This window comes from Phocoena sinus, chromosome 16, assembly GCF_008692025.1.
Source record: "Phocoena sinus isolate mPhoSin1 chromosome 16, mPhoSin1.pri, whole genome shotgun sequence".
NCBI classification, from domain to species: Eukaryota; Metazoa; Chordata; class Mammalia; order Artiodactyla; family Phocoenidae; genus Phocoena; species Phocoena sinus.
In genome coordinates, this window is record NC_045778.1 from 74,672,905 (window position 1) to 74,686,735 (window position 13,831).

General features: G+C 35.8%; 1 protein-coding gene across 3 annotated transcripts in view; it reads left to right on the forward strand.

Moving 5' to 3' along the window:
- The window catches only part of WDR11 (WD repeat domain 11), a 55,216-nt gene that overhangs the window by 26,143 nt on the left and 15,242 nt on the right, over positions 1 to 13,831 (forward strand). For all 3 annotated transcript variants that reach the window (XM_032608519.1, XM_032608518.1, XM_032608517.1), the window contains exons 12-16: positions 2,477 to 2,583; positions 4,943 to 5,018; positions 9,467 to 9,575; positions 11,560 to 11,684; positions 12,374 to 12,521. In XM_032608519.1, coding sequence (XP_032464410.1) covers positions 2,477 to 2,583; positions 4,943 to 5,018; positions 9,467 to 9,575; positions 11,560 to 11,684; positions 12,374 to 12,521 — 565 coding nt within the window. The remainder of the gene's footprint in view (positions 1 to 2,476; positions 2,584 to 4,942; positions 5,019 to 9,466; positions 9,576 to 11,559; positions 11,685 to 12,373; positions 12,522 to 13,831) is intronic.

The following is a 13,831-nucleotide window of genomic DNA, read 5'->3' on the forward strand; positions in this document are numbered from 1 at the left end:
TTCTCTGAATATGTACGGCACTTAGAAACATAAGGAGGCACGGTAGGCTTTTTTTGGACATCATTCTTTTAATCTAACGGAATTTGCTGAGTGCCTGTCACGTGCTTAGAGAGACAGGGCATGGTACCTCCCTTCTAAGAGACTACAGTCTACTGCAGTGCTTCTCCATGAGTCGCACTGTCGTTTCCACTGAAAGCTGTTGAGGCTTTCAGGCAAAACCCTGTTTGCCTTTTGAGTCTCAGCTTTAATGTTTCCCCAGGAAGCCCAGCCTGGCCCCTGAGACCAGATTCCATGTGACTCTTACAAGCTCCTGTTGAACTCAGCACTGTTCTCTTTTGAGATAGATAATACCGGATGCACTTGTATAATGTCTCTCTTCTGCTAGATTGTAGGCTCCTGAAGGACAACAGTTACCTCCATCTCATTCACAGCTGTATTCCCTAGCCTGGCAAAGTCGCTAGCATGTACTGGGTACTTAATAGCACAGGCACTGGCATATATGGGGTACCTAACAGATGTATTTTTAAAAATAATAAATGAAAAGTGGGAGGACTGAAATTTTTACTGTCCAGAGGTAGTGGCATTACTATACTAGAGTATAAGTAGTTCAGATTGCCAGCAGCAAGACTTGGAAAGTATATCTTAAGGTTTCTGTGGGTAAACAGATCTGATTGAAGCTACCAGACTTATTTAGAGAACAGAAGTTCAAAATGATTCTTGTTTCCTTTTGTCCACTCTCAGTAGAAAAATTAATGAGTACTATGTGTTAGGGGAAAGAAAGAGAAACAAGACAAATGGGCTTTTCCAGTGAATAATTAACCAACTTATATTGTAGTCTCTATCGGTGCAGTTTGAGTATAGTAAATGAGGAGGCCTAGTGAAGGAAATAGGGCTTGAGTTAGATCTTGAAATAAGAGTAATTATTGATGGTGATTATGAATACACACAGTGCTTACTCTGTGCCAGGCCTTCTCTGTGCACTCAGTGTTATTACTCCTGCACAGCAGATGAGGAAACTGAGAGGTAGAGGAGCAGAGCTAGTAAGTGCTGGAGCTGGGACTTGATGCTAGATAGTATCTGAAGAGGGAAGGAGAGGGGTCGTTCCAGTCATGAAAGTTCTCAAGAGTTCTCCGTTTTTAGCAGCCTAATCTGAGTGTTTTAACACAACTTTACATTTGAAGAGTTATAAATTGATAACTACAGTAATTCCCTGCTGTTGCAAATATTATTTTCAGTTCTCTTGGGATTATCTTTGCTCCTCTGAGAAAAGACAAGTAGATGGGTACACAGGGGTCAGTGAGGAAAAGCTTACTCTAGTTAAAATAGCAAGGTTTTTAACATCCGAACCTTTTTAACACAAGGTTCAGTTGATGGAGAGGTAAGTTTCATGCTGAATGGCTTTGAAAGTCACACAGAAGAGTTTGGATTTGATGCAGGAGCCATTGTATTGATACCTTTTCTTGGGCAGGTGAGAGACATGTTCAGAGCAGTATTAATGCTAAATCTAGCAACAGCATTCAAATTGGAGTAGAAGTGGAAAACCTAGATCAGAGGTCAGCAAACATTTTCTGTAAAGGACAGATGGCGAATATTTTAAGCTTTGTAGGCCATAAAACTTCTGTCACAATTACTCAGCCCTGCCATTGTATCGTGAAAGCAGCCATAGACGTTATGTCATTGTTAAAAATGGTTGTCCTGTAAATGCTGATGAGCAATTGCATATAGAACAGAGGTTTAGACTTGCCTCCCAGTCAGCTCTATTACCTTGTAAGCAATGCAGGGTAATAGTAGTGTTTCTCACTTCTTTTTGTGACTCTGATGAATCCGCTTGTCCTGGGTCCCCCCATTTTCCATTGATGGTGAAGCCAGTTATGTTAGTGGGAAAAAAACATGGACTCACCTACTATCAGTCCCAAATAAAGGGGACTCCCAGGACATTATGATAGGTTACTGTCTTGTCATACGTCTCTGATTTTTCTTTCATGCTTTCCTCTAATTGACATACTGTTTGGAACGTTCATCCACTTCCAAATCTAATAGCTCAGTTTGTATTGTTTGCTTCAGGAATTTCTGCTTCCTAACCAACTAAGAGTTTTGATAAAATTTGATAAAGTTCCTACGTGTACTCAACTTTAAGCAGTCTGCTCAGAATATTTCTGTACCACTTGTTTTTAAACAGTGGAATTCTTGGCAAATACTGTGATGTGACTCCTTTGCCAGATTTTAATAGCTATTTTAGTGCTATGAATTCTGATAACCTGTCTTTATTGGATTTGGAGATAAAGTTTTATTAGAAATAATTTTATATATGTTGGAAATGTATGATAATATAGCCTCAAATAAATGTCATATTAATATAACTCCTTAATTAACTTGTATAATAAAATTTAGGTCATAGAAAAAACTTATTTTTCAAATAAATTTTTCAGACAAAAAAAGAATATTAGATTAATCTTTGTTTAATTTCTCATTATAGGGGTATTGAATGGACGAGTTTAACTGGTTTTCTTTCTTTTTCTACTTCAACACCAAACAACATGGGATTAGTGAGGAACGAACTTCAGCTGGTTGATCTTCCAACAGGTTTGTGTATTTAGACTATTACGATATTTAAAATGGTACCGTCATATTGATCAAAGATGTTGCTATTTATAAAACATGTTCCAAAGTACTTTCTTTCACCTTGGAATTTTTTCTCATTTATATATTCATTTTTATATATTCTATGTTTATATAGCCATATTTTGGTTGTTCTTTAATAATTGCCTTAGAAAAGACTCATCATTGTATGCAAATTACGTTAACACAAGTGCATGGTAAATGGAGTACCATTAGCCTGAATGGACAGATTCAGAAATATGGTATCAGTTGTACTTTCAAGTACATTGTTGTAGGTAACCAGAAGTACAGTTTTAAAATCAATCTTTGTAGTTACACTTTATTAGATTCTCTTTTAAAAATTTTGGCCTTTGCGTGAAACCCTTAAAAATCTTATAAATAAGGATTCTTTTTAAATGCTTAAATTTAAAACTTTTGATAATCTCTGGCTGGCTAAATAGGAAAACTTAATTTCGGAGTTTAAAGACTTTACAATAGGAAATATTCCAGTAAAGTAACCTGTTCACAATTGTTAAAAACCTATAGCCCAGTGAGTTTCAAAATACGAACTTGAAAATAGAGTAAGGTGAAGGTTTTATATTATTTTATATATAGCACATGGAATGATTTCAAATAGTTTTTTTTTTTTTTTTTACAAAATTGTGGGGAGTTTTTTTTAAAATGGCTTAGCAATATGAATATATGTAGATAGTTTTAACTAATAAGTTACCTGTGTGTATAATAAATCATATATATGGTTGCTTCCTTGTATTCTCAATATATATTTCTAATTTATAGTTGTTCTTACTTATCAGAGTATGTTACTAAACCTCAAAGAATTAGCCCCACTTTAGTCCAGTGTTGCTCTAGTCAAATTGGAAATGACCTGCCTGGTGACCCCTATCCCTACATTCCTGAGTTGCCAATAAACTGGCACTGGTCACTGTAGGTACATGGTAGCCCAGGGATGAAATGCTGTTCTGTAGTATCATTCACTAAAAAAATGCCTGTTCAGTTTTTTCTAATCAGCTCAGGTCTAGGACTGTTAGATAACTTAAAATCTGTCTTTCACAGATTTATTTTTGAGGAACAAATTTCTAAGTAATAGTTACTGACTTTTTAGGTGGGACATTTAAATTCATAGATTATAGACTTTTACAGCCTTGTCTTCTAAGGAGGGCAGCCGACTAGCAGAGCCAGGAAAGGATGTAGGGTGTTTGGTGAATAATAATAGTGAGCTCCTGTTTGATGGCATTGAAGAGCAGGGAGGCATATAGGCATCCACTTGTCTTTGAATTGAGTATGTTCTCTCTTTTGTTTAATGTAATAGAAATCTAGGAAAAGATATTAAAATATATTTGCTCAGGGACTTCCCTGGTGGCACAGTGGTTAAGAATCCACCTACTAATGCAGGGGAAATGAGTTCGATCCCTGGTCCGGGAAGCTCTCACATGCCATGGAGCAACTAAGCCCTTGAGCCACAACTACTGAGCCTGCGCGCCACAACTACTGACACCATGTGCCGCAACTACTGAAGCCTGCACGCTCTAGGGCCTGTGTGCCACAACTACTGAGCCTGTGCGCCTAGAGCCCATGCTCTGCAACAAGAGAAGCCACCACAGTGAGAGCCCACACACCACAATGAAGAGCAGCCCCCACTCGTCACAACTAGAGAAAGCCCACGTGCAGCAACAAAGACCCAATGCAGCCAAAAAATATGTATATTTGTTCAAACATAAAGTAGAACTTGCATTTTTTAAGTTATAGAAAACCATTTAGCTTCTTTGGCTATTAACTAATTCTTAATATTCCCCAGTTTCAGTTTATAGAGACCTTTTGATAGGAACATGTCAAAATATTGTAGTTGAGTATTTTGCACATGGGACAAGAAATCTTAAATACCTGTTCAGAGAGTGTTTTCTCCACTAATTAGTATTTGTAAACATGAAAATATTTATATTACCTTGAATGTACCAGTAGTTTTTACAGTAAGCAGTTGCTTTACCAGAGATGCATTAAAACTTTAGAAATTGGCATTTCTAAATTTCTAAGATTAAATTATTTGAAAGAAACCGCAGAAGGACTTCAAGAAATTCTATAAAAAAAGAAAATATCTTTTTATAAAGTAGATATTTGAATGTAAGTAATATACTGTTGGTCTTTAACTTGTAATAGTTTTGAATACTTGAGAATACTTTTGAATTTAGATTATTAGAAACAGCTTAGAAGCAAATGGAAGAGGGAACAGGAATAGAGGGTAGCACTGATCAAATTACATTGGTACAGCTTTTAGTTTCTTACATGTTTTATGTGCTTTTTTACCTTTTAATATTTGCAATTAAAGGTAGGAGCATTGCTTTTCGTGGTGAACGAGGTAATGATGAATCGCCCATCGAAATGATTAAAGTATCTCATTTGAAGTAAGTGTCATCCTAAAAAAAAATTCTCTGGTCTTCTCACAAGGTAATCTCAAGGATTTTTTTATCTTTAAGAAAGTGAGAGTATGCATGCATGCATATAGAATTTCTTAGTGATAGCAAACTATGATGTGCAGCCATAGCAAAGAAAATATTTCAGTCGTAAAATTAAGTTGCTATTGCTTTTAATTCTCCACTTCTAAAAAGACAGGGTAACTTATCTGAACCTTAACATTTCATTAGATTACTAAGACCAGTAACCCCATTGTGTTCCACTATAGCTATGTTGGTATAAATGCCTGTCACTCACTAAGAAATGTTATTTGTTATCTGGTGAAATTCTTATTTCAACTTCCACCTCAGTTTGGGTTTACTGAGTAAAAGAATTCATTTTCCTTATTTGTAATTTAGATCTAATTCCAGTAAGTTTCTGAGTTTTTTGTTCCAAGGGAAAATAAATGTAAAGCAGGATTATTGACAATAGAGACTGAATGAAAACTAATCAAAAGAACAAAGAAAGAAGGAGTAAACACTCTGAAATTGTTTTTAAAATTGCTTTAGCTTTTCGAGGCTCTTTGCCTTTCCATATAAACTTTAGACTCAACTTATCAGTTTTACCACAAAGCTTCCTAGAATTTTGATTTTCATTGCATTGCATCCATGGATCAACATGGGGAGGAATTGACGTCTCCCGAGTTTTGTGATTCGTGAACGTGGTGTATCTCTCCACTTATTTAGTTCTTTAATTTCTTTCAATGATACTGTGTAGTTTCCAGCTTATAGGTCTTACACATCATTTGTGAATTATTTTTTGCTTTTTCTTTGATGCTATTATAAATGGTGTTTTTTCTTTTTTTATTTCGATTTTCAATTATTATTTATATACTGAAATAGTTAACTTTTTACTGAGGTAATATTTATTTATAACATTATGTAAGTTTCATGTGTACAACACTGTATTTATACTTCTGTGTACCCTACAGCGTGCTCACCACCAAAAATTTATTTTCCATCGGTCACCATACATTTGATCTCCTTTACCCATTTTGCCCTCTTTCCTACCTCTTTCCCTCTGGTAACCACTGCTCTGTTCTCTGTATCTACTTGTTTATTTTTATTTGGTTTGGTTTTTTAAATTTGTTTATTTTTTTATATTCCACATATGAGTAAAATCACATGGTATTTGTCTTCCTCTGACTTATTTCACTTAGCATAATACCCTTATGGTCCATTCACATTGTTGCAAATGGCAGGATATTCTTTTTATGGATGAATAATATTCCATTGTTTTATATATATATATATATACCACATCTTCTTTATCCATTCCTCTGTTGATGGGCACTTAAGTTGATTCTGTATCTTGGCTATTGTAATTAATGTGATGATGAACATGGGAGATGCAGGTGTCTTTTCAGATTAGTGTTTTTGTATTCTTTGGATAAATACCCAGAAGTGGGATAACTGGATCATATGGTAGTTCTATTCTTAATTTTTTTAGGAATCTTCATCCTGTCTTCCATAGTGGCTGCACCAATTTACATTTCCACCAACTGAGGGTTCCCTTTTCTCCACGTCCTTACCAATACTTACTTCTTATCTTTTTGATAATAGCCATTCTGACAGGTGTGAAGTGATATCTCATTATGGTTTTGATTTGCATTTCCAAGTAATTAGTGATGTTGAACATCTTTTCACGTGCCATCTGTATGTCTTTGGGGAAAAGTCTGTTCACCTCCTCTGCCCAGTTTTTAATCAGGTTGTTTGTCTTTTTGTTGGGGAGTTGTATGAGTTCTTTATATATTTTTGGATATTAACCCCTTATTGGATATATCATTTACAAATATCTTCTCCCATTCGGTAGGTTGTCTTTTTTGTTTTATTTATTGTTTCCTTTGCTGTGCAGAAGCTTTTTATTTTGATGTAATCCCATCTGTTTATTTTTGCTTTTCTTTCCCTTGCCTGAGGAGACATATCTAGAAAGATATTGTTGTAGATACATGTAGATGCCCTTTATCAGGTTGAGGAAGTTTTTTTGTTCCTAGTTTGCTGAAACTCTGTATCATTGAGTAGGTGTTGAATTTTGTCATATGCTTTTTCTGCATTTATGGACATCATCATTTGGTGTGTTATTGTTTTGTTCTTTAAGTTGGCTTCATATGGTGAATTATATTGCTTGATTTCTCAGATGTTAAACTTGACATTCCTGGGATAAACTCCACTTGGTCATGATGTATTAGTGGATTTGATTTGCTAATATTTTGATATATTGTTGGGTTTGATTTACTGATACTTTATTAGGGATTTTTGCATCTGAGTTCATGAAGGATATTGGTCTAGTTTTTGTGTAATATCCTTGACTGGTTTTGGAATCAGGGTAATGGCCTTGTAAAATGCATTCTGAAATATTTCCTCCTCTTCTTTTTTCTAGGCGAGTTTGTGTAGAATTGATATTATTTCTTCCTTAAATAGGGCGAATTCACTGAGGAACCCATCTGGGCCTAGAATTTTTTTTGCAGTAAAGTTTTTAAATATAAACTCATCTTTCATAGATGCCAAACTATTCAGGTTATATATATATATTTCTTTCAGTACGCTTTGGTAGTTGGTGTCTTTCAAGTAATCTGTCCATTCATTTCATTGAAGTTGTTGAATTTATTGATATAAGCTTGTTCATAATAATTCCCTTATTCTTTTAATGGCTGTGTGATCTGAGTAATGTCTCTTTCATTTCTGATAATCAGTAAATTATGTCAATTTTATTAATTTTTTCAAAGAAACTTCTGTGGTTTATTTGATTTTTCTCTGTGGTTTTCTGTTTTCTGTTTCCTTGACTGCCATGCCTGTCATATCCTTTTGATTCATTGACTTCTTTATCATTGTTAATATTCTTTGTTCAGAAGTTTGTCCGATTTGTCTGATTAGTATAGCCACTCTAGCTTTCTTTTGATTAGTGTTTGTATGGTATATCTTTTTCCTTCCTCCTATTTGTAACTTATCTCTGTCTTTAAAGTTGATTTCTTACAGAGAGCATATAATAGGGACTTGTTTTACTGTTTGATCTGATAATCTTTGCTTCTAATTGCATTATTTAAATTATTCATATTTAATGTAATTACGAATATGGCATATGTTTTCATCTACCATCTTGGTAGTTATTTTCTCTTTTTTTCATTTTGAGTGAATTATATAGTTTATAATTATATTAGGTTTAATTTCTCATATGCAAAATATCAGTTAGTATAACCCACATAAGAACAAAAGTTCTTTGGAGGAGAGCCTCAATAATTCTTTTAAACGTAAGGGAGTCCTGGGACTAAGAAGTTTGAGAATTGTTCAAACTGTTTGGACTCCAGTCTCTTCTATTTCCAGTCAGTCTTGACTCTACACAAGCCTACTAAATTAATACATCTTAAACAACTGGTCACATTATCACCACTGCTTCAAAACTCAGTGATCTGCTCTTCTCTGCGGGATGAATCTCTGCACATGCTAGCATTGCATTTTAGGGTGTCTTAGGGATTTTATAATGTGAATCCAAAATTCACATTTTAGCCTTCTTTCTCATGATGATTGCTCTCACATACTTTGCATTTCAAACAGCATGTTCCCCCAAACACCCTGTGTCCTTTCCTGTCTTTTGCCATTTATCACACTTGTAACTCTGCCTAGAATGCCATTTTCCTATTGTCAAAATTAATCTCAACTTTCATAGTGAATCTTTATAGCATTTACCAGATTCTCTTTTATATTAGTTATTTACATACACGCCTTTACTTGTTTTTATATTAGATATAATAAAAAATGTAACATTTTGCATTTGTATAATCCATCACGGTTTATAAAAGTCTTTCATGTGTGCTGGTCGTTTTTGTTTATTTTTATCCTTACAGTATTTAGTGAGGTATGTAAGACAGGTGTTGCCATTTTAAAGATAAGCAGAATAAAACTCAGAAGGTCACATGGTTTGTCTGAGGTCACATAATTATCAAGTGGGAGTCCTTTGATAACACTGCGCTACAGGGATCTTCCTACTCTGTCACATTTCCTCACTGTCGGCATGATAGAAACTTTACTTACTTTTTCATTTAATTTTTACCGTAACCTGCATACCAATCAATCCATTGATGTAAGTAGTGGTATTTTCATGTGTTGATGAGAAAATTGAGCCTCAGGAGGGTTATTGTAATATGTGGCACCAGGATGTGAACTCATGCCTTTTCTCATCATTCTGAGCTGGGCTCCTTGCCTACTTATGGCTATGTGGCTCTCATAGGTCATTTTAGAGCTTTACCTTCTTAGGACTGTTAATCATGAGGGCTAAAGGTTAGTTTAAATTCTCTTTGTTTAGAATGTGTCATCTGAGTTTTCTGATTTACTGAACTTTTTATTTGCACTGCTTGTGAAAATTTTGCAAAAAGAGGTTTATTTAGTAATTTTGTTTATTTTAGACAGTATTTGGCAGTTGTATTCAAAGATAAACCCCTGGAGTTATGGGATGTTAGGACCTGTACCATTCTTAGAGAAATGTCCAAAAACTTCCCTGCAATAACTGCTTTGGTAAGTTACAATTTAAGAAGTAAACAGTTTATTTAGGTATGCATATACGTGATGAATATTTTTCTTTAGCTTGAATTGAAATCACTACTCCTGTGTATTTTCTTGTCAAAAATGTGTATTCAGAGAAGATGATCTAAACAAATGGAGACAACTCTTATTTTCTTGGATGGGTTAAGCTAATATTATATTAAATTCCAATTAAAATTTAATTTAGATATTTTGAAGAACATGATAAACATTCTAAAATATTTATGGAAAAATAAAGGTCATAGTCAACCTTGAAAAAAGAGGAGTAACGTAGGCAGTATGGGTGGGGGTCGGACGCATCCTACCCCATACAGTACATATTATTAAACCGTAGAAATAAAAGCAATGTCATATTGGCCCAAGAAAGAGAAATGGATCAGTATAATAAAGAGCTCATTAACAGACCCATGAATGTTTGGAAACTGAATGTACAGTAAAGTAGCTCACAAACCCAAGAGGAGGGACAGACTGTTTAGTAGGCAGTATTGGGGAAACTGTCTCACTTTATGGAGAAAAATACTGGATCTCTGCATAATACCATATTCAGAGGTGGGCTCCACAGGATTAATGACCTAAATGTAAAAAAAAGTAAAGCTATAAAATTAATACAAATACAGAGAATATTTTTCTATTCTGGGGCAAAAGAGGATATCTGAAGCTCAAACCAAAAGGCAAAAAAATTGAATGAATTTGATTATATCAAGATTGGTGCTTTCTATTCAATGAATCAGACCATTGTCAAGGTTAAATATAGAAGACAAGTTGAAAAAAGAAATTTTCCAGTGTCTAAGATGGACAAAGGGTTAACTAATCCCTCTAAGGGATTAGTATTGTGGGAACTCCTGCAATGAAGCGACAGGAGCCCCAGTGGAAGGACGAACAAGCATGTGAACAGTTAATGAATGGCAGGGAAACCTAAAAGGCCAAACAAGCATGTGAGGAAATGTTCAAACTCATAGGTTTTGAGATGTGCAAAGTAAAATAACCATGATGTACCTTTTAGACTAACAAAAAGTGGAAAGCCAGGTAGCATCCCATGTGGGTGTAATATGGGCTATAGGAATTCCTTGGCGCTGCTGATAGGTATCTAGACCAGTGAAGCCATTCTGCAGAGCAAACTGGCAGCACTTAGGCAAACACAGACATCCTCTGTGTTCCAGCTGATCAGCTTCTGGTCATACAGGAACTTTTGTGAGGATATTGACTGCAGTGTAATTTGCCGTGAGGAGAGTATAGAGACAATCTGGGTGTCTTTTGCTGAGAAACTAAACTAAACTAAAAACTAGGCTAAAAATTGGCAGATGTACCTATGGAGTGTTGTATAACATGCAGAAACAACAGAGGTGGGACTTGAATACATTGCACTGAGTAAAAAGAGTTAGAAACAGGATGAGATATATAACACACTACTGTTAATGCAGATCACAAATATGTGCATGTAAAATAACTACATGTTAAGAATTTATACATATGAGAGGATGTTAGATTAAATGCATTAGAATAAGCAGGAATAAATAAATAAAAGGAGAGGTTTGGGGTGGACCTACAGATGATAATGGGCCATGATTGGAGGAGTGTGATCATCTCACCTTGTGTACCTAAGGGGGAGGTGGGGAGGTAAGGAGTGGGAGATACCATAATTAAATGTATTATTTTCATTCTGTAAAAAATGAAAGCATCAAAAGTTTAAAACCTGTTGGAGTTGGCCATTAAGCTCTTTTCCCTTAAGCTGTTATTGAAGATTAGAGGTAGATCATTAAAATATTCTACCATAAGCTGTAATGAAGATGCATTCATTCAACCTTTCTGAAAAAAGTAAAACCTAAGAACAAATTGTGAATTCATGTGTAGTAATAATAAGTGACGCTGGGCAATGGCGGGTATGCCCAGCTCTTCTGGAAGCGTTCTTTGACAGAGAAACTGATCACTTGCGGGCATGTCTGTCTTTGCTTCACAGGAGTGGTCACCTTCTCACAACTTGAAGAGCCTAAGAAAGAAACAGCTGGCTACCCGAGAGGCCATGGCCCGCCAGACCGTGGTCTCAGATACAGAGCTGAGTGTTGTTGAGTCATCTGTGATCAGGTACCCTGTTTCCGCCCCTGTCATTTGTAATAGCCAAGACATGGTTGGGAAATTGACAAGTGTCATCCCAAGGCACCTCTAGTCTGCTTTAGAACATACGTTGGTGTTTCAGTACATGCTCATATTACTATAGAGTTAGTTTTAGTATTGCATTGCTTGGTGCAGTTTGCAGCAGTAACCTGTGCAGTAACACCTACACGTCAGCACCCGTTAGTGAATATGATCATTCTCAGTGCCCTGCTGCTCCATAAACTTCAGCTTCTGAAATTCAAATGAATGTAGCACGAATATCCAGATGGGTCACATTGTCATTTATGTTCACCAAAGGAAATGTATTAGGGATTCTAACTTAGGTACCACCCCGCCCCCATCCCCACTAAATTTACGAATAAAAAACTTCAGAGAGAATGATGAGTCGAGGTAAGGCCTCTGTTCTGCAGCAGAAACAGCAAAAAGGATTTTTTTCTTGTGTGAGGTCTAGATGACCACATTTTTCTGTGCAGGGTAAGTGTTCACTTGTGGCATTGGGAGTAATTTGTGTTTTCCTGTTATTACTAGGCAAAGATTAGTTTCAGCCTTTTTTTTTTAATGGTTTTGACCCCCTGTTAATGCATCTGTATTTGGGGTGAGTTAATTATGTCACTTGAGGGAAAAGAAATATCTTTATCTTATTTTCCTCTATCCCAAAGCTTGTTGCAGGAGGCTGAGAGTAAATCTGAACTCAGTCAGAACATCTCTGCCCGGGAGCATTTTGTGTTTACCGATAATGATGGCCAAGTTTATCATCTCACTGTTGAAGGAAACTCAGTGAAAGATAGCGCTCGGATTCCACCAGATGTGAGTCCAACCTGTGATTAAATCTTCATTAAGATTTCTTATTAAAGTCCTTATTGGTTCTATATCCAGTGAAGCCATAGCTGAGTGTGAAAACTATCTCAGAAAAGTGTAATGTAAATAAACTTTACTAAGGAGCTATTATCACTGATTAAACTTGTTCCATACTCCTAGAGAATAGCATTATAACTGTTTCGATTAAATACTTAACCGTGTGTTACTCATTTTTATCACTGTAATAATCCATGAGGAATTATTTACATTTTATCTATGACAAGACTGAGGGAGAGTGAGTAACTTTCCCCAGGTTGCACAGCCTAGTGAGATGGCAGAGCAGCATTTTAAAGCCAGGTCTGTCTGTCTGACTCTAGTTTCTCTTCTTTCCATTTCAAGCATTACCCTGAAGGATTTGACCAAGATCTAGTATTATTTTTGGGTAATAGTAATCAGGTTGTAGGTATAAAAATATTTATTAATATTTACTAACATATATATCCTCCTGTGGGCTTGTGGAGTTCTCTAACCAAGGTTTTGTAGTTAATTGTGTCAATGTGTATCTCACAGGTTGTTTTTAATGGATGGATGAAGAAAATGTTTTTGTTAACGAATAATACTATAACCGTTAACTGGAGGATGAGATGGTTTTTAAAATATATATATATTGATTTAAAATTGCCATCTAAAAATGGAATGTTGTAGGTGAATGCCAACCCTCATGAGGTTGCAGTGAGGATGTTGGCTGGGGCAGGGAGTCCCCTTCCCACATGGCTCACTCACATGGCTCTTAATGCTGACCGTGATGAGAGGCCTTGGTTCTTCCTCACATGAACCTCTCCATAGGGCTGCCTGAGTGTCCTCAGACATGGCAGCTCGCTTCCTCCAGAGCGAGTGATCAAAGAGAGAGAAAAAGAAAGCTGCAATGTCTTTTAGGACCTCGTTTTCAGAAGTCACATTTTCACAGTACGCTGTTGGGTCACTGTTCATTGTGAGAGGTGACTACCAAAGGACGTGAATACCAAAGGCAGAATCAGGTAGGGGGGTGGGCCTCTTAGGGGCTGGCTACCACATCTTCCTTATTAACAGCTTTAGAAGAATTGAGGGCATCCAAAAAACCTTCATTGATAAAAATTGAAACTAGCATGTGAAAGTGCTTTTCAAACTGTAATTACATTTTTACTGTTATATAGAACAATTGATATCTGAGACTTAGTAATGTCTATTTTAAACTCTCTAATATTGCCAAAAGTTTTCACTAGTGTGAAAATAATGCAAATGTGAAAAATTGATATTTGGTGGTTATAAGTAGGAGCAGT